This window comes from Spermophilus citellus (assembly GCF_964194105.1).
Source record: "Spermophilus citellus genome assembly, chromosome: 7".
NCBI lineage: Eukaryota > Metazoa > Chordata > Mammalia > Rodentia > Sciuridae > Spermophilus > Spermophilus citellus.
In genome coordinates, this window is record NC_138188.1 from 111626632 (window position 1) to 111649109 (window position 22478).

At 33.0% G+C, this 22478-nt stretch overlaps 1 protein-coding gene across 8 annotated transcripts in view; it reads right to left on the bottom strand.

The window, feature by feature from the left end:
- The window catches only part of DLG1 (discs large MAGUK scaffold protein 1), a 275660-nt gene that overhangs the window by 56149 nt on the left and 197033 nt on the right, over positions 1-22478 (bottom strand). For all 8 annotated transcript variants that reach the window (XM_081300853.1, XM_081300858.1, XM_081300857.1 and 5 more), the window contains 2 exons: positions 17247-17349; positions 3026-3140 (listed from right to left, as the gene is read on the bottom strand). In XM_081300853.1, the coding sequence (XP_081156979.1) occupies positions 3026-3140; positions 17247-17349 (218 nt within the window). The remainder of the gene's footprint in view (positions 1-3025; positions 3141-17246; positions 17350-22478) is intronic.

Genomic DNA, 22478 nt, shown 5'->3' on the forward strand with positions numbered 1-22478 from the left:
TATTAAAAAATAAAAAATAAAGTACCTCAACAGAAAAAAGTCAAAATACATTCAGAAAAGGGAAAATATTATCTCAACATTTTAGTAAAAAATTCAACTTTTGAATCACAAAATAGAAGTATATTACTGATGAATAAATGGTCAAAAGAAATCATCCACAATCTCTATTCTGTTAGCACTATCTTTTGTCATATTTGATTCATTAAAAAAAATAAATGCATGGAATACATGAGTTATTAATTGTAAGAGTATAATGAACACTTTGACCATTACCAATAATTTACTTACCTATATATTCTCTCTCTGATCCTTCTTCCCTTGGATCAAGAGTTAATCATCATTATAAAGTTTTATATCATTATTATAAAGTTTTGAAACCACTGTTTTGAATACAGTGTTTATTAATTGTCTTGATCCTTTTTGCTATTGTTGTTGTTGTTGCTTTAGTTTTTATCACATGTTGTCCCATTGTCTCAGATGTGGGACATATACATATATGAAAAAATATAAAGGCTATATGAGCTCTATATTATGATTTCCAATATATTTTAATGAACCTGTTCTAACTTTGTTGAAATATTTACAGAACTGAAAACTTTGGACTTATTGGGTTGAAACATTATAATGGTTTAGTTTGTTTCAGAGATTTATAAAAAGGCATCAACTATGATCTTTCATAGCCTTGTTTTTATTTTTTGAAAGTAAAGAACCATGAACCTCTGGTTAACGGTGGCAGACTGCCTATATTTGTTTATTTCCTTTCCATCTTGAAACTCATTATAATGACAGTGAAAAATAAAAATAAAAAAGAGGACAATAGGAGAAAAGAGATTTTAATAATATTTTTGGATGATACCTATGCTTAGCAGACTAAGAGAAGCTATAACTAGGGTACCTGAAGAAAGGGATACTGAAACAAGATTTATTCCATAAGAACTTTAGATATGCTCAAAAATTAGAGGTGTACAGTATGCAGGTAAGCAGGGATAAGTTATACTACTGAAAACAGAAGGTGGAAACTTTATATAGCCATTAGATCTTCCAGGCCCCTTTTCCCATTTCTAGTCCTATAGAAGACCAGAGGTTTAATCTTAGAGAAACTTGAGTCTGAGAAGCTAGGAGCTGTGGAACTTGGAGGGGTGTAGGAAGAAGTTAGATTGAAAACAAGTGAATGAACAGGAAATCCATATACTGAAAAAGAAAATTCTAGCAATCTGGTTTATATTGCTGGCAGGAGATTAAACCCTCTAGTTTCATTCTCTGTTCTTAAGAATGGAAAACAAGGATCACTGAATAGTTAAAGAACACCTCACATATAAAAAACTAAAGAAAATAGTTTAACTATAAAATAAAAACACAGAGAATACTAGAAATATAAAACCTCAGAAAAACATTAGTTATCACGTTTATGAAATAAAAAAAATGACAAAAAGGAACAATCAGATAACAAGAAGGAACTCTTGGAAAACAGAACAGGATATTACCCCTCCCCACTAAATTCTAATTGAGAAAGCAGAATAGAGTCACTTTCAGACATGCTAAGACTCAATAAATAAATAAATAAATAAATAAATAAATAAATACCTCCCACCCAATCTTTTCTCAGGAATTTACTAGAGAATCACTTTAGGAAAACAAAAGAAAATTAAGAAGAAAATGTGACACGCAAGAAACATATCCTGATATAGTAAAGAGGCAAAGGGAACAGGGTAATGGCAAAGGGAGGTCCTTTTTGAGAATGTACAGCCAGTCTACAGAGCAACTACTGGAGCACAAAAATGGGAAGAAACTCCATCTGATTAAGACCATTTATGTGTCCACATGTTGTGAAAAAACTGTAGAGGCTTATTTAGACACATGGCTCTCAATACTATTAATTTTATTGACAGTGATAGGGATTATGTGTGGGTCATATAATAAGAGGCAGAATGAATGGTGTGGTAGGGGAACACAATGGCAGTAAGTCCATAATGTTTAAAGTAGAAAACAGTAATATATACATGTTATTTAGAAATTAAGAGGCAAAGGCAAGGGAGTTTGCTTTGAAAATGGAAGATAACTGTTTTAAGAGAATGAAACTAGAGGCTGGTAGGAGTTGACTATTACTTTTCATTATGAGGCTTTTTGATAATATACGAACTTTAAAATTAGAGTGTTACATCTTTAAAAAATTAATAAAAATGGCCAGGTGTGATGGTGCACACCTATAATCCCAGCAGCTCAGGAGGCTAGGCAGGAGGATCACAAATTAAAAGCCAGCTTCAGCAACTTAGTGAGACCCTGTCTCAAACTAAAAAGTTAAAAAAGTCTGGGGGTATGGCATGGTGGTTAAGTGCTCCTGGGTTCAATCCTTGGTATAAATAAATAAATAAATAAATAAATAAATAAATGTACTCCAAACAAGTGTACAAAATGTTTTTCTTTTTGTTTAAGTATTTCATAAATCACCAGGGGTGCTTTACCACTGAACTAACTCCCCCCTCCCCAAAAACAAAACAAAACAAAACAGCCCTTTAAATTTTGGGACAGGTTCTAAGTTACAGAGGCTGGTCTCAAACTTGTGATTCTCCTGTCTCATTTCCCTAATAGCTGGGATAACAAGCTTGTACTACTGCCCCTAGCACTTATTATTTTCATTTGCTCTCTTTATTTTTAAAGAAACTGCCAAGGTAATTTATAAGTTACTCAAATGGAATATATCCTATTATAAATGATACAAGTAAATCTAAGTGTGGTATAATATGTCAGGTTTGTATTCCTAAAACACCAATCTAAAAATACTTCCAAGTTCACATTTATCTTGTCTTTCTCATGATTATTCAAACGGTTACATAACTTTCACTAATGAAATTATAATATTCTAACTCTTCATAGATACACTGTCAGAAAATCAATCATTAAAAAACATTTCACTAACTTGTAATATATTTTTTATAGTAAAACTTCTTAAGTCAGTGGAAAATACCGAAATAATTTGCATGCATAGATAATTAAAGATTACTATAATTAGAAGTAAAACATTTACCTGACATAGAGGGATCGCTTCTGGCTAGTTCGTAGAGAACCTGACCCTGAACTAATACTACTATTCATCATCTGCTCCCGTAAGTCATGTATTTTAGCTTCAAAACGACTGTACTCTGAAGGAAGGAAAAGAGAAATAATTTTATTTTATAGTCTCAAAAAAAATAAGTTACCTAAAGATAAAGTGCTAAATGTTTAAGCTGTTTCAAAATAGATTAAATGTGGTTAGAATTTAAAACAATAAAATGCATAAGATTTTGTTCAACATGAAAACTTAAAAAATTATGAGCTTCTTAATGTGTCAGAAATTAAACTGCCTTAGAATTTTTCTACATTCATATAATATTTAATCAGTTAATGCAATTCCATGAATCAAACAGCACTATCAACCTTACCTTACTGTCTAAATTAAGTGCATATGTTAAAAACCAGAATTTATTCTAATTTGTCTTAAAAAAGCTATAAAAATTAATGAACTAGATGCTTTGATTACTAACCTTTAACAGTTAACCTTATATTCTTAAACAGAACTTATGCAAGATCAATAATAAAAATGTGCTTTAACAAACTGATAAATTTTAACTAATTTAATAATTCATAAATTATCAAATGTCAAAATAAGATGCAAAAAATCTGAAATAACATTCCTAAATATTTTTATTTAACACATTTTATATAAAAGAATAATTTTGAAAATGGACTACTTTAAACTATTAAGAACTACTCAATCTTTAACAAAAACTTGTAGCACTTTTAAAAAAAAATATTGCAATAACAAAGTTGTACGCATTTATGTCTTTTCTTTTAAATCAATGTTATATCAAACTTGATTTTCTTATAAACCTAGTCTTAGAACAAACAATTTGCTTGTGAGTTATATAGCTTAAGAAGACAGAGTAAGAATAAATACTGCTGGGTCACTTTTCCTTTCATCATTGTCATATCATGTTTTTTAATGGATATTATGATTAACTGAGGCAACCAATTATTAAAAAACTCACATTACTATGTAACTATCATGACAAATCTTCTTTATTATATGTTGACAAAGCTAAGATTTACAGATAGATATATAGGCCATGGGAGATATGTTTTGAGTTCCGCCCCCTCTCTCCTCTGCAGAGGCTCACAATCATTGAGCTACATCCCCTGCCATTTTTATTTTTAATTTTGAAACAAAGTCGTACAAAGTTGCCCAGGTTGGCCCTGGACTTGTGATCAGCCTTCTGAGTAGCTGAAATTATAGACAGAAACACCATGCCTGGCTGAATTACTGTTTTAGTCACTTGGAATAATTCTTCCTTGGGTGTTAAGGCTGCCAAATGGATACACATTTAGGTTCATTTGTTTCTTTTTACTTTAAACTCAATTTTTAGGGGCTGCTTTTTAAATTTTTTTTTTTTTTGTAAGTAAGTGAAATAAGTCAAAAGTCAAATCTTATAGCAAGAAGAATATTAAAAAGGATGTCCAGGGCTGGGGTTTGGCTCAGTGGTAGAATGTTTGCCTAGATTGTGTGAGGCCCTGGGTTTGAGTCTCAGCACCACATATACATAAAATAAAGGTCTATTGACAATTAAAAAAATATTTTTAAAAAAATGAAGTTCAGCCTCTATCCTTTACTCATCCTATTCTGTCCTGTTCCTAAATATGTAAAGAAAAGCTTATTCCTTCATTTTTAACAATATAAGCATATACACACATCCCTGTGAAACATTCATCTTTTTTTTGTTATATATGTATATAATATATAATTATGTGTATGAATACATGAAAACTTCCTTGCTTCTGTACTAGGGGTTGAACCTAGGACTGTGCACAAGGTAGGCAGAAGTCCTACCACTAAGCTCACTCCCAGCCCCATCATCTTCTTTTTTAAATGGCAAACTTATAGATTTCTCCTTTGTTTCTTCTCCAAGAAATAGGAAGAATAGCCATATAGTTAGATGTTTCTCACTTTTTATAAACCACTACATAATCTTTTTGTTTGCTTCATTAGTAAACCTGAAAATTGTTTTAATACTTGAGTTAACTTTTGGTGTTTATCCCAGTTTTATTCTTATGATTTGGGTTACGTGTGTGTGTGTGTGTGTGTGTGTGTGTGTAGAACCTTTACAAAATAACTGTGGCAGATTATATTTTCCAAAAGTGCCTCCACATGCTCTTATACAATGTAACTTTCATTCCCCCAACAAAAGGCAGAGTCTTAATTCCCCTCTCTTTGAATTTGGGCTTTTTTCTGACAAGTCCTGATGATCTTGTGTGATTTTCAAGGTTTGATTAAAACAGGCCAGGATGCCGAGGGGAAGCCAGACACTATGAAACAGGCCCTACTACTCTACAATAACCATACTGCAGGTCAGATGATGGTTCTCTGAGTCCAAACTTCTAGCCAGGTATAACTAAGGCACAAGATAATGGGAGTGAGGTCACCCTGGATCCTCCAAAGCAGCTAAAGCAGCTCATCCACTCTTTTTGAGTTTTATATTCCATGAAATGAGCTCAGCTGATTCTGCAAGGAATAGAAAAACCTTCCAGTCCTGTACCACAGATTGAACCCAGGGGTGCTTAACAACTGAGCCACATCCCCAGCCCTTTTTATATTTTATTTAGAGACAGGGTCTTTCTGAGTTGCTCTGGACCTTACTAAGTTGCTGAGGCTGCCTTTGAATTTGCAATCCTCCTGCCTCTGGTTCCCAAGACACTAAGATTACAGGTGTGAGCCACTGCACTCGGCCTAAATTCTAAATATACAGAATTCTTAGGATGGTTGTTTTGATCCATTAAGTTTCAAGGGAAGTTTGTCATGAAATAGTAGTAATAGGAATACAGTCTCACTGTATGGTTCGTTGATTTGTTAGAAAGAAGTAGGAGAGGTAAGACAATGAGAAAGAATGAAAAATATAGTAGTAGATTTGTCCTTTTTTTTTTTTCCTTTTTCTTTTTGTGGTGCTGATATCAAGCTATCAAACCCAGGGCCTAAATCATGCTGGGAAAGGGCTCAACCACTAAGCTAACTATACCTTTACTTGTTTGTCTTTGGTCACCTACTATAAGCAATCTTCTCGGATCTGATATGAAATATTAGTCTCTTATATCTAGTTAAAAACCAGAAAGCTTATTCCATTTTCATATCATCTTCAAATTCTCCCATTTTTCTGATAACTGTATTTTATTCAAATTGTCAGCAATTAAAGCCTTTTCATGTTCCATACTCTCTTCCTTATATCCATCTTAATGCCAACACCATTCCTCACAACAGTATCTCTTCTCATCCTTTTGAATGCTGACGGTTGTTTCTTTCCTCAGCAAGTATTTATACAAACAATATCATCCCAATTTTTTGTTGATGTGTTTGAATACAGTCTTTATAGGTGAAAGTATGTTTGACTCTTCATGTTTCTTCATTATGTCCTATAATTGCCTTCTGATGAAATACTGCTGACAATACTTTTCTTCCTTTTAAAAGGGCTTTATTGGCGGTGTGGGGGTGGGGAGAATGTAACAGTAGTAGAGCATTTGCCTAGCTTGTGCAAGGCCCCAGGTTCAATTCTTTGGTACTAACAAAGGGGCTTAAGGGAGTTTTTCCTAAGGAGTAAAGACAGAATTCCACAGTCTTTTTTTCTTTAAATGTTTTTGTAGTATTTCTCAATACTGGTTATCATCTTGAATACATGAAATGTGCTTCTGATAGGTATTGAAATTTTAAATTAAAAAAGTTCTGTTTATAGGTTGTGTTGTTCTGTACTATTATTTTTTTATTGTACTTCTATTATGTACATACTGAATAATCTGCCAAATTTCATATCTGCAATTTCCTATTGAAGCAATCACAAACTTCATTTTCCTGAACCATTTGAGAGTAACTTGCTTCTCTGATGTTTCATCATCCTGAATACTTCTACAAAAACATCACAATTGGGAAAGTAACATTAACAACCCAATAAAGTTTCACCAATAATGTCCTTTATATTAGAAGGCTCTAGTTCAAATTCATGTATTGCTTTTAGTTGCTGTATCTTTTAAGTCTTTCAGTTGGAATAGTGTCAAGTTTTCCCTGACTTTGTGATCTTGACATCGATGAGGATTACAGGTCAATTATTTTAATAGGATCTCTCTCAATTGGGGTTTTTCTGATGTTTCTAAATGACTACATTGTGCTTATACAATTTTGGCAGAAATATAACAGAAGAGATGTTATATTCTTCCCCAATGCACTCTATCAGGTGATAAATAATTCTGATTTGTCCCATTACTAACTTTGATCACTTATATTGTATGTGATTACTTGATGAAGGTTATGTTTGCCAACTTTTTCTACTAGAAAATAATTTTTCTTTTTGTAAATACATTACTGAAACATATACATTTCTTTGGTCTCAAACTTTCAATTAATTAATTCACATCGATAAGAACTCATAATTCCTAACTTATTTAAGTCCAATTTGATGCTGAAATTGTTCCTGATTTGGACAGTGGAAGTTCTGAGGTTTTATTTTTTGTCTTTTTTTTTTTTAGAATATCTTCATTTTTTATTTTTATGTGGTGCTGAGAATCGAACCCAGTGCCTCACCCATGCTAGGCAAGCACTCTACCACTTGAGCCACAACCCCAGCCCCAATTTTGAGTCCTTTTGATGGCTCATTATTTGAGTACTTCCTTGCTTTTTGGCATAAGATATTACAAAATAAACTATGCCTGAGCCCTGAAACCAGCCAATTGTCCAAAAAGTCTTGGTAATTTTAGTGGGGAATAATATTTAGAAGGCAAGGTCTGGATGTTAGGTATCTTCATTGCTATTGGGTTGGCACTGAGCCCAGGCCCCTCTCAGTGGGCAGAACTCTGGGGAAATATATATGCGCGCGCGCACGCGCACACACACACACACACACACACACACACACACACACTTAGATCTATATTTATATTTAAATCTATGTACACTAAAAACTATTGAGTTTTTACCAATTTCTTCAATTTGAATCAAATACTACAGGATTTATATTTAGTTTTCTTTCTTTCCATATTATAAGTCTTACTCCAACAGTGAAAAATCATGGGTAACAGTGACTTAACATGTAAACTCATTTGATAAATCTCTCTGTATGTAACCAAACTTCTGCCCCCACCACTAACCACTTTCCTGGGCTCTGACTACTTTTACATGTGCTTTCCCTCATTCTGCTCAGGCTCATTTTGCTTCCCTCATTGCTTAAACCAAGATATAGCCTGCATGGAAGCCCGTTCCTCATGGTTAAGTCCAATTGGCTGCCAAAGCTCTCCTTAATGTCCCTTCTCCTGAATTGCAGATAACTATTTTGCTTTGTTCCACCTTAATGGTTTCAGGACCAAATGGATCAGGAGGTGAAAGGATAAGATCTCCTTTTCTGATTAAAACAAAAAGAATTTACCTACTTCCTTAAGGAAATATAGTTTCTTCCACTTAAATTTAATTTTTAAATAACATTTTTCTTTATTTCTAATAATTTTCTGAGTTCTTTCAACTCACTAATTTTGTTCTTTCACATATACCATCATTTTTCTTTAACTTATTTTGAAATGTTCATTTCATTTGTTTTATGGTAATGTATTTCTAGCATACTTTTATTGCTTGTAGAGAGAGACATTATTCTGATCCTTTAAATTTTTAAACACCTTTCCATGGGATTCTATCTTTATCTACTATTGATTTTTATTTGAATTTAGTTTCCCTCAACATTTAGACAGTTATAGGTCAAGAAAGGTTTTCCAGTAGCTGAGGCGCTCTAGAGCTCCCTCTTTTGTTGTTTCTGACAATTGCTCAAAGATATGATCTTTATGCAATTTTCCTGGCATTGTATTTTATTTCATTAATATGGACCTTCTATTTCCTTTTGCCCTATTTTCCCTATCCTATTTTTTTTTAATTTTATCCCCAGCACTTCTTCCCTATTTGGAGCTTTGAACTTATAGGGAGCTATAGCTGGCTAATTGTGCTATGGGACCCAGACTGCCCCAGCCCCTTCATATCTATTTGCAGATGCACTGCATTCAAAATGTAGACTGTGCAAAAATCCTCACTGATGTTCTCAAATTATTCTACTACATCTCTAGTAAGTACCGATTGATTTGGGGGCTTCTCCTGTTGTTTCTCCTATACAGAAGCTCATATCATAGGTGGTTCTAGCTAATAGCTTGTACATATCTGCTTGTATATTGGGATCCATGAGGATACTTTTCTCATCTACCTTTGTCGTAAATTTGTTAATAAACTTTGATTTTGTTGCCTCATTTTGTTTGGGAGTGTGGGGTAGGGCAGGGGAGTTCTGGGCAATTCAGCTTTAAATCTGTGATTTCATTTGCATTTTATATTAGTCACATTTGCTTTATGTTTCTATTATTTTAATTAGATCTCAGAAAACAACTTGGAAGTGCTGAGTTTTCAATATTACTTTTGTTTTTAATATTTAAAATATAATTTATTTGTACATTTAAATAATTTTATTTTAAATAAATCATATGTTTAACAGTAAGGTTGTAAAATTTCTGAAAAATCTAACAGCTGGGTCTCATAAGCTAGTCCGTTACAGTGTTTGAGAGTAAAGTAACTTCGGTGCTTCCTAGCTCTGTGCTCCCAGTTTCAATTTGCTTTTGGTTTGTAATTCCTTACTGCCTTAAAAGCTCTTCAATGTTTAATAAGGCATTTCTTATATTTCACATAAGTAGCATTATCAGTTGATCTGATCAGTGGATATCTAGGTAATTTTTAGATCTTAGAAAATGTAAAACTTTCTATAAAAAGAGTATATTACTTTTTATATTGAGACAGGAAAAAAGTCTTTCCTAAGAAATAACTAAGTTATTATGAAGCATTTAAAATAAAGTTTCAGATTCAAAAAATTTAAGATACTGGAGAACTAATCAATTCCTGATAATTCCTGAAATTTGTAATTTATTCTGTTTATTCAGATTTTTGTATTTAATTCCTTATTTACTATTAACAATTCCTCAAAACATTTGTGTTTATGTTCAAAATACACTTCAAAACTCTCCAGAATGTTACTTTTTCTTTAAACTTCCTATTTCAATTACTTAATTAAGAGCCCTACCTTTTCCTTTTGTTTCAATCAGTTTATACTTGAAGTCTTATCAATTTCCATTTACCTACCTGTGTATGTATTTTCATATTTTATTCTGGGAGAAGAATTTTGTCTCCCTTTTCAGTTAATTTATTTGCACCCCTCTCCTAGAAATCACATCAAAACTCATCTCAGCAAGCCCACCATTGGGAAAGAACTATAATGTCATATAGGAGATTTTGCCACATAGCATTTCAGAATTTCTGGTACTAAACCAAATTTGTCATGAAACATGTTAGGGAGTTTCTGAAATGATGAATGTAATTAAATATGTGCATGCTTATCTAGGGAGAGATGTTTAATAGCGATCCCCCCCATTCTCCTTTTCAATTTCTAACTTTTATTCTCACCCCTAAATTAAAGGTAGGCATGGCGGGGGGGGGGAATCTCTTCTAAATATGCAATCCCTAATATGAAAATAAAAATTCACTCATACTTTATAATGAAAGATATTAAACATAGAACTTAAAACTTGAAAGCAGTTAACTTTCAGGGAATAGATACTGATTGTTCTAAAGAAGAAAACAGGGAAATTTTTGAGTAAAAAGTTAAGTTAGAATGAAAGATAAGACTGGTAGGTAGACAGACATGTGCAAGGGGATGAGAGAAGGGAAAATAGGGGCTCATTCCACTTGGGTGATGGAGAACCTTGTCCATAAACCACCTCCTTCATAGTCAAGACTACAAGCTTCTTAAAACTAATAAGAACTGAATATATCCAGCTTAAGGGACTTTCTAATTTTGAAGCATATGCTGAGCACTGAGGAATTGTCCTTTGAGTGACCCATGGCTCACTGTAATATCATTTACGTTGTAGTTTTGACAGCATCCCCCCACAATGGGTTTCATATAGGTACTAATGGGAAAATTTCCAACATGGTAAAATTGGCACAGGCTCATTAATGCATGGCATTAATGCTCCAAATAGATGAAGAGGGGGGTTTCCAGACCAAGCAACAGTATCTGCCACAAGCAAAACCCCAGGCTACCTCCTCTCTTAGGAGAGCCACTCCATGTTCTCTACAGTGTGATTTTGTTTTGCTAAATATTTCCTTTATGCTTATACTATCTGTATCTCTATAGAAGAACCCATTGCCTGGTAACATAATGATAGAGGAAAGAAACTGGGAACATAGGAAAGTAAAATAAAATTAATTATGAATACGCTACTGAAAATCACTACATGAAATGACAAATGTTTGCAAAGAAGCGACACTCCTCCATTGCAACTTCCCCAAACAGTTTCTACTCCTTCTCTCTCTAGCTGGTACCAGAAATAATAATGGAAATGAAATGAGGAGACTGGGGGGCTGAAATTCCACCTCTGTAACTCCACTTTAAATTAAATTAAAGCTTTGAAACTCATTATGGCCAAACCTCTCACCTTTCCCAGACTTCACTTTAGTCACTTGAAAACTAGAGATTATAATATCAATCTCAAACATCTCCCCTTATGAGAAATGTCTCACAAAATAAGGATATAACTAATGGGAAAGAGAAAGTTTATTTTTTTCCTCTTTATCTCTTTCCTTTAAAATATCAATGCAGTAGAACTAGAATTTCCTGAATCAAAAATTGAGATGTAAGATTTAAAAGTTGGCATAGTACTCCTGAGGAACAATGAGACAAAACATTTGAGGTTTGGGCTTTCCATGAAAGGAGGAAGCTTTAGTGTGTAGTTGAGAGAGTGAGTTCAGCGTGTGGGGACTCACCCAGTACCTCATCTGGCATAAAAGATTATCTAAGCTTCAGACATTTGAGATTTGATGGATGCAGAAACATAGCTTTGCTGGAGCTTCCCTTATTTAAGTATAGTAATTTCTGGGAAATGAGGTCAGCATAAATTCCCTAAGGAGTTTGATGGTCCTGAAGTAAATGAAAAGACACTTATATCTGTACAGACAAAAATGTTATTAAAAACTTTCTCATCTTTCATTTGTTCTCCTAAAAACCCATTTGTCTATCCTAAAGAAACCTATTTGATTTTCTTACAGAAGCTCCTCCTTGCCCTATTAGGTTAGGTATATAAGCTTTAATTATATCTACCATTGGCTATTTCTTTTGCTGGCTCTATATACTTATTAATTAACCCCTCCCCCCACTGCCCCTTTCCTGAACCTTAATGTAAAGGAAAAGTTTTCCCTTACAAAGAGCTAGAAGAAACCTTTTTAAAATTTATTTATTTTTTTTTAGTTGTAGGTGGTCACAATATTTATTTATTTTTTTCACTTTTTTTTAATTGGTTGTTCACAACATTACAAAGCTCTTGACATATCATATTTCATACATTAGATTGAAGTAGGTTATGAACTCCCAATTTTACCCCAAATGCAGATTGCAGAATCACGTCGGTTACACATCCACAATTTTACATAATGCCCTATTAGTAATTGTTGTATTCTGCTACCTTTCCTATCCCCTACTATCCCCCCTCCCCTTCCCTCACATCTTCTCTCTCTACCCCATCTACTGTAATTCATTTCTCTCCTTGTTTATTTTCCCATTCCTCTCACAACCTCTTATATGTAATTTTGTATAGCAATGAGGGTCTACTTATTTATTTTTATATAGTGCCGAGGAACAAACCCAGTGCCTTACACTGATAGGTGGAGTACTCTACTGATGAGTCACAATCCCAGCACAGAGGAAATCTTAACCACTTAACAGTTGTGTAACTAGTAAACTGCTTAGCCTCTCCGTATCTGAGTTTACTCAACTACAATGTAAAATGGGGTAACAGTGTCTTCATAGGATTAGCAGGGGAACAAAGAGCAAATAAATTTAACAAGGTTAGTATCATACATGACACACAATTTTTATTATTATATTCTATCATCAATTCACAGAAGATTCTTGAACTACTGACTAGGAAGTGTTTAAAACTTATAATTTCTGGTTATGGATTAAAACTATTATGGTACTTCCAATTTCCATGTTTAAGTTTTTGGAGTTAACAAAATTATAAAGAATTGGGATATAAGATCCCTTTGGTCTTTTGTTATTCTTGACCTAGGATATTATTTATTCTCATCTAAATCCTATCCATTGCTCAGGTGTCCACTTAAACACCAATCTTATTCTGTCATCTTTTATCATGCTAAGCAATAAGATCTTCCTCCTTTGGAATTTCTAAGGCAGTTCTTACATTCCATGCTCTGCTGATACTTACTTTGGGGTTATTAGGCAATGGAATACATTTATTTAGGTAAAATTGAAATAAACAATAAGCAAATAGGAACATAAACAGACACTCACAAACTATGCTAAACATCATAAAAAGAAAAATATTACAGTGCTCTGAGAGGGAGCCAGTCATCTCAAGAATACGGAAAAAGAGTAGAATGAGAAAGAACACAGTAAGCAGAGAATTAGGAAATAATTGGGTTTAGACGAGGATTTCAAAGGAGGACTGTATGGTTAGAGCTTAAGGAGGAAAAGAGAGGGTGGAGGTCATGCAGTGAAGCCATGTGTGTTGTGCTGTGCACAATCGCAAAAGGCCTTACATCTCTACTAAAGGGTTTGGATTTTATTCAGAGTACAACGGGAAATGTTTTACATAGGGAACGATATAACTCAATCATTGTATTAAAAAAAAATCATTTGGCTGATGAACAGAAAATGGATTGGAGAAAAGAAAGAAAGAGTGCCGAGGCCTGTTAAGGACTATTAGAGCAATTCAGGCTTTGGCTAGGCTAGTGGCTGTCATCACGATGTTGTAGAACGGAAAGAAGCCAAGGATGATTCCTAGGTTTCTGACTTAAGTGTGAATGGAGATGCCATTTACTGAGACAGAAGAAGAATTAAGTTTCAGGCTTAGTTTTAAATTTGAAACACCAGGGAGAAATGCTGAAGAAATAAAATAGGACTGATATGTTTGGTGGTGTTTAGGAGATGTTTGGAAAGAACATACACATGTAAGAATAATCAACTAGATACTCATTTGCAATATCAAGACTATGAAAATTATCATTGGTATAAAAATTGTTCTTTATCAAGATTAGAATAGTACGAAATACAATTAAAAAAGAGCATTGACCTGAAAGATTCAAAGAAGTATAGAAATCACAAAAAGGAACAAAAACAAAAAAATAACAGCACAAGCACAGTAAGGATAATCCAAGAGGGAAATTCCTGAACCTATAAGTATCTGGGGAAAAGGGTCCTTGCCATCTATCAGAGGCAAGTATATTTAGTACATAGAGGGGTACATTAAGTCTAATTAAGAGCCACTAACTTATCAGGCATTGGAACAGTCCTTCTTTCTATTAACCAATTTTTTATCCCCTTATAAGTAACTTGGTATTTTTGCTTGGGTCTCAAAGATACTTTCTTGATAAACATATAACTAGAATGTCAAAATTTTGGCCATTCTGGGTTTCCATAGGTTATGCTGTTCCCTTTCAATAAAGATTCACTTCTTTTAATTTCAAGAAAAGCTTTCTTGACTGCACTGAGTTATAATTTCAAACCTTCTCTTCCTTTTAAAAATATTCTTCTGGAAGTCTAATTTACATACGTGTGTGTGTGTGTGTGTTTGTGTGTGTATATACACACACACACATTGCATAGATATAATTGTCTTCCATTGCCAATATTTTCTTTCTAATCTTTTTAGAGTCTCCTCATTTTTCTTTTCATTTTATTTACTCTTCATATTGTATCCTTAAGATCCCCAACGGAGTTTCTGCAGTATCTCTGTCTTTGTGTTCCAATTTCACTAACTGCTTTGCTTTCTTCTTTCCTGGGTACTGCTAGCTCAAAGCGAGTCTCTTTTGGTTATTGAGTCATTTTTTTCCTGGGATTTTAATTTCTACTGTGTAGTCTTCTTGCAAAGTAAATCCATAAATTGCTAATGACATTAAGGTTAAAAAAATTCATCTGTGTCAATATTTTATTGTATCTTTATATGCGTATATATGTGTAATTTTCTATCCTTCTTATTAATATTTTTTATGAATGCCAGGCTAGTTACTTTTATATTCTCTATTATGAATAAATTGTATTGTGCTGGATCAGCTATTTGCAGAAAGCTTGGGGTAGAGGGGAAACAGAAGCACAGGTAATTTTCACAAGCTTTAACAAAGACTGTCACAGGCTTTAACAAAGATTGCTTTACCCAAATATGGGTCCTCTAGTTATCTAAACAAAACGATATCATGAATGGTTTCTATTTTAGTCTACTTCTCACATTCTCATGAGGCTTGTTATAAAATAGAAGGAATCATGTTGTTACACCTCAAAAATGAATCCCTTGCCTTTAGGAAGTACACTTTTGTATCATATTCTAAGTTTTACTATATAGAGCATTACTGACAACTCATATTTTTTAAAAATTTTTTTTAGTTGTCAATGGACCTTTATTTTATTTATTTATATGCGATGCTGAGAATCAAACCAAGTACCCTACACATGCTAGGCAAGCACTCTACCATTGCACTACAACCCCAGCTCAGGACAACTCGTTTTTATTCTTTCCCTCCTGGATTCTGCAGCCAGTAAGCTTTGTTTAAGCAGCCTTGCCTATATTTTGTTGTCCAGGTAATAACATGTCTTTATAGTTTTGGTTAACATGAGGTATAACTGTGTGGACAGAAGTATTTGTGTATGTTTTATGTTTTATCCTCCTTGTTGCTTTTATGTGTTTTCTAGGGAGGTCAGGAAGCAGATAATGACTAACACTTTATTAAAAAAAAAAAAGAAAAGAAAAGAAAGAAAGATATAGCTTTTTAGTTAAGTACTAGAGATTGAACCTAGGGGCAGGCACTTAACCACTGAGCCACATCCACAGCCCTTTTTTATATTTTATTTAGAGAGAAGGTCTTGATGAGTTGCTTAGGGCTTTTCTGCTGAGGCTGGTATTGAACTTTCGAACCACTTGCCTCAGGCTTCCAAGCTACTGTGCCCGGTAAAAAGTCATATCTTTCTAAACGTATACGGAGAGGCTGTCTATAAAATCAAACAACCAGTGATTGTATTTAGGCTCTGACATAATGTACTTATTGGGTGGGACTGTGTTGGCTAGAAGATAAAAGCATGTATAGCCACACTGAGAGATTTGTTTTTCACAAAAATCAATGAATTGGCATTCTGACTTTCTATGTTAGTTCCTACTGTTTTGGCTCACAGTGAATTTGTTTGGAATTTATCCTTTTCAACTACTGAACCTAAAAAGTTGACATTTACTAGACTGAGAGAACCTACTGCATATTATGGAATGCCAAGCAATGCCCAATATGCTACTTTCATCAGCTTAAAAAAGGTGGGGGTGTATTACAAAAATAAATTCTATCCTAAGAAAAGAAAAATAAATGTAACTTTGGTAATTATAAAATGTTTCATTTAATTCCTAATCGTGCAAGGTTTCTTCAATTTCTAAATTATAAACAGTATTTCATTTAGCCCCTTCATCACATCATGTTTTCCTTCATCATGTTGTTTATGAACATCAAGTACACTCTGTATCCTTTTGGGTGTTTGAGCTTTTTAAATTCCACTGAGGATTTACTGGAAAAATGATTATATTGATGCACACTGTAGCCTTATATATGTTTAATATGATGTTACCTCAAAGTTTCCATTACCTCTTTCTTCCCCCAGGAATTAGTAGTCATGTCAATGAGATTTTACTATCTAGAAACACATTATATCTCAAACTTGCACTTTTCTTCTCATTTTAAAAACAAGAGGAATTATTAGAAACATAACTTAAAACTTGACATTAATAAATACTATCTGATTTAAAAGAAAAAATTTGTGTGGCTTTTTGGGGCAATATTATTGTTTTACTTATGGTTTTTATTAATCTGGTAAAAGATTTTAAAAGGTATGCATTTGGTTAGATGTTAGATTTTAAAAAAGAAACACTTAAAAATTAATCCAGATAATGGTAAAATGCTCCAAAGAGACTGTAGATAAAAGTTCCTATATCTTATTAAAAAAACACTTTTGATCTTGAAAATGGATTAGATTTGTACTAAACAAATAACAACAGATTAACAAATCAGAACAAAATATGAAAAAGAAAGTTTAATTTGGATATTAAACATTATCAAGAGGAAGAATTTTAAAAACTGAAAAGAACAGTAATCATAGCAAGAATTTTATTACCTTCAGGTCGATATTGTGCAACAATTGTTACAGCCTGGCCAGCATTTTTCAATGCGGCTGCTGCCTGCTCATGACTGGCAGCTCTGAGATCAACACTGTTTACCTGTAAATCAAACCAAATCTTAATTTGAGAGAAAATAATCACTTTGATTAGAAGTTACAATGGCTTGCTGTCTGTGTAGGCACAGATTAGTTACAATAATTTTACTATTAAAATATATTTTACAATAAAACAAAAAAAATACTGTCATTCAAAACAATTTTATACACTAAAAGTATTTGCTTACTGTCAATTGAGTAAAACAAAAACATCTTCCACCCCTGAAACTGTCTAGAAGGTTGACTCTATTGATTGACAAATACACCTCAATTTGACTACCTGAGAAATTAACAAGCATTATTTTGCACATTTCTTTTCACTAGTAAGTAGCTCCAGCAACGGAAAGAAAATTTGTTTTCGCTTATAACATCTGTTCACTTTCTACTACATTTTCAACCCAGAAAGTTCAACTTAGTTCCAATTGTTTCTTCCTCTCAAACTAAAGCCTTTTATTCTTTTGGTTTAATAGAAAAATAATGACTTTTAAAGAGTACTAAAATAGTTCATATTTCAAAGACTGATTTCAACAAAGTAAATGTTAACTAAATCAGGAGATTTTTTTTTTTTTTTTGAGTAAAGGGACTTCCTTGGGTGACACAATTACTAAGGTGACCAATCCTACTCCAGAATAAGAAGCAATTTTTATTCTGAAAGCTTGCCAATACTCCAAGGCACACGATCTTAAGACTGTTTTTCCATTCAGAACAACTTAAGAGCCATTCACAGAAACATTATAATTGAATGTATTAAACATAAATATTTAATTTTTAAAAATGAAGAACCAGCAATGAATAGAATTCTGCAGTGCTTAGACCTTCACTGAAAATTTCTGAACAGGAAGAACCATCATGTCACTTTCATATGAAAATCTGTTTCAAGATCTAACTTAAAATCTGTTCAAGATCACATACCACTTTTCAAAAATTTGGTAAGCCCAGAAATTCTTAGGATCATAAAATTTTTACATAAGGAACACTTTAACTATATAAAAATCTGATGCTTTCTTTATATTATCTATAAGGACATTATTATGCAACTAAATTAAAACACACCACTCGTGAATAAAAATAAAGATCTGAAAACCCCAACCTAAATAAATGCAATATAATGTGGTTATCAGAAAATATCTCTAGCTGAAGATGGTTACATACAAAATACTTCGTGCATAAAGAAAATTCTCTTAATTCCCAGGAGAACAAATTAGGAAGGAAATTTAAAGGAAGATAAAACTTTCATAAATTATTGTAGAAAAGATTAAAACTTTTAATGTTTGGTTACTCTTACAGTATAGTATATATTTTCTAACTATTTATAACTTTTTTGTGTCTTTGAATTTAAAATGTCTTTTTTGGGCTGGAGTTGTAGCTCAGTGGTAAGGTGCTCATCTCGTGTGTGAGGCACTGGGTTTGATCCCTAGCACCACATAAAAATAAATAAAGGTACATAACTAATAAACAAACAAACAAACAAACAAGTCTTTCTAAGAGACAGCATATAAATTGAATTCTGTTTTGTAATCTACCTTATCAGACTTTGCCTTTAAATGGAGCAGTTAATCCATTTACATTTAATCAAATTATTGGTAGACTCATATAATTAATTTTGCTATTTGTTTTGCATTACTATTTTTTGATTTTTAAATTTTGCTATTTGTTTACCATTACTACTTCTTTTGTGTTCAACAGAAATTTTCTAGTGTACTATTTAAATTCTCCTGTCATTTCTTTCATTACACATATTTGAGTCATTTCTTAGTGGTTGCTGTGGGTTATAATTGACATCTTTTAACCAGGCATGGTGGTGAACACCTCTAATCCCAGTGACTTAGGTGGCGAAGGCAAGAGGATCACAAGCTCAAGGACAGCCACAACAATTTAGTGAGGCCCTAGGCAACTTAGCAAGATCCTGCCTCAAAAAATAAAAAAGGGATGGAGATATTAAATACTGACATATTTAAAATACTTGATTTAAAGCATTTGCCTAAGAAATTCAACATGTGGATTTCCCTAAGGATAATTTATATCACTTGCTTTTTTCTCCTGTGTATGGGTAATTACTTTTTTGTGTTTCTCATAATTTTTTGTTGATAATTGGACATTTAATATAAAATCTGGCAACTCTGGATGTGAGACCCACAACTTTATCTGGGGCTTACTGCTACTGTTTGTTATAGCTGTTTGTTTAGTGACTTTCGGAATTCCAGGGTCATATTCTTTGTTGTGTGGGGCCACTGAATTTTCCACCAGGTAAGCTTACTGGTTACTTAATGATTGGAAAGATTTCATTAATTGCCTGGAATTAAAAAGTCCCCACTCTTTGCAAATGGTTCTATATGCTTGTAGGCTTTCAACATTCAGACAGGCGGTTGAAACATGCCTTGATCTTTACTTTCTGCTTGCACAGAGCCCAAGATTCAACCAGAGATGAGAGACAGCCCTGAACTAGATCCCAAGGATATGTTGAAGGTTTTCAAAGGCCCTGTGGAGAATTTATTTTCCAGCTTTTTCTTTTAAGCTTTTTGATAAGCCTACTGTTTACAAGAACTATTATTAGATACTTCAGGAAGTCATATTGTGCCTGTTCTTGTATTGACAATTATCCTGGGATAAAAAGCTTTTTATGAGGAGCTTAGAATTAGGTCAGATTATAGATAGCCTTGCAAATGTTATTCTAGGAACTACAAGATGGTCAAGTTATGACAGTCCCCCAAAGCTTCTTATAATTGCATATTACTTTATATACCTACCAGTAATGAATGACAGTTGGCTCCACATTCTCTCCAATAAAGGTTGCTTTTTAATTTTTTTTTTAGCCATATAATTTGGTGGGATATGGTATTTCAAATGGCTTTAAAAACATTTATTTTTTTAGCTGGGTGGTGGAACATCCCTATTATTTCAGCAACTCAGGAGGCTAGGCGGGAGAATTCTAAGTTTGAGGCCAGCCTCAGCAACTTAGTGAAACCCTCAACAATTTAGTAAGACCCTGTCTCAAAATAAAAATTAAAAAAAGGCTGCAGATGTAGCTCAGTTCAATCCCCAGTAGACCCCTCCCTGCCCAATCTATTTTTTATTTAGGGATCAGCATGTTTTAGTTTGGACAAATGTTTATGTCACATACCTGCCACCACAATCAAGATACAGAAAAATTGTTTCACTCCTACCCAATTCCTTCAAAACCCCTTTATTCATTGGGATTTTAAGTTCCCTGATGCCTAATATCAATGAGCATGTGAAAAGGTATTACATGCTCATTGATAATTTATGTATCTTCTTATGGGAAATATCTGTTCAAATCTTTTGCACATTTTAAAACTGGGTTCCTAATTGTTTTATTGTTGATGTGTAGGAGATATTTATATAGTCTGGATAAAAGTCTTTCATCAGATATATATACTAATTATATATATTATATATATAATAATATCATATATATTAATATATATTAATATAATATTATATATATTTAATATATATTATTAATATAATATATATTATATATTAATATATAATATATATTATAAATATATATAATATATATTATATATTAATATATAATATATATTATAAATATATATATATAATATATATATTATATATATACTAATTATATTTTTTACCATGGCATGGCTTGCCTGTTTGGTTTCTAAATGGTATCTTTTTTTTTTTTTTTTAAATGATTAGTGTTTTATGCTACTTGTCTATGGAGTTGCTGTCTAACCCAGAGTTGCAATTATATATATTCTCTTATGTTTTTCTCCTGAAAGTTTATGGCTCTAGGTTTTCCATGTAGATCTACAATCTATCTAGAGTTAAGTTTTAAGTCTGGAGTAAGACTGTTTCAGGTTTATGTTTTTACTAGATAGCCAGTTGTTTCAGAACTATTAGCTAAAAAGATTTTCCCTTTTTCACTGAACTGACTCTGTCCTTTTGATCCTATTTAAGAAATTTCCTTAATCAAAGTTCATTAACAATTTTTTTGTACACCTTCTCGTATAACTTTAGTTCTATGATCTACAATCAATTTCAAATTAAATTTTGTACATGATGTGAGGTAAAGTCTTTTTGTCTGTTTACTTTGTCAATTTCAGAAGAGGGTGTTACAGTCTCCAAAAGTGTGACTGTGAATTTTTCTTCTTAGTTTTCACAATTTTTGCTTCATATATTTTGAAAGGATTCTTAGGTAGGTGCATACTTAGGACTAAAATTTGACAAAATGCTAATATTATTATGAAATATATTTAGAATAACACTATTTGTCCTGAGATCTATTTTGTCTCATAAAGTACTTTCATTTGGTGTTTTGCATGATGAAGTTTTTTCCATCCTTTTACTTAAAACACATTGAAGTGAATTCCTGAAACTGTTAGATCTTGCTTTTGTGAACCAAATTGACAATTTCTGCATCTTAAATAGTTTTTACTGTAATGCTGTTATTAACAGAACTGGATTTCAATCTCTCACCTTAGTACTGTTTTTTAAACTTACCCTGTACATTCCTTTCTGTTATGGTTTAGATATGAGAAGTTCATGTGTTAGACAATGAAGGAATGTTCAGATGAAATGATCAGATTAGGAGAACTATCCATTTGCTGGATTAATTATCTGAGTGGTCTACTGGGCTGAAACTATAGGCAGATGGGTGTGGCTGAAGGAAGTAGGTCACTGGGGGCATGCCATTAGGGATTATATCTCCTCCCTTCCTTCCATGCTCTTACTCTCTCTTTTCTGGTTCCCAGGAGTTGAGTAGCTTCCCTCAAGTACACCCTTCCCCTATGATGATCTGCCTCACCCCAGGCCAAAAGCAATGGAGTCATCTGACCATGGACTGAGACCTCTGAAACCATAAGCCCTACATAAACTTTTCCTAAGTTGCTCGTCAGATATGTTGGTCACAGCAACAGAAAGCTGACAATCACACTTCCCTTTATGTGTGTGTGTATGTAACATTTATTTTTTTTCCATTTAATCTCCTGTATTGATTTCAAAACTATACATCTTTGTGGTGTTTTCAGTGTGTTCACTAGATATAATAATATGTAGCTACAAATTAGTATTTCCCCCCAATTTTACACCACTTCACAAAACTATGTAAGAAATAACCATATAATCCCATCTTTCCTTTCCAATTGT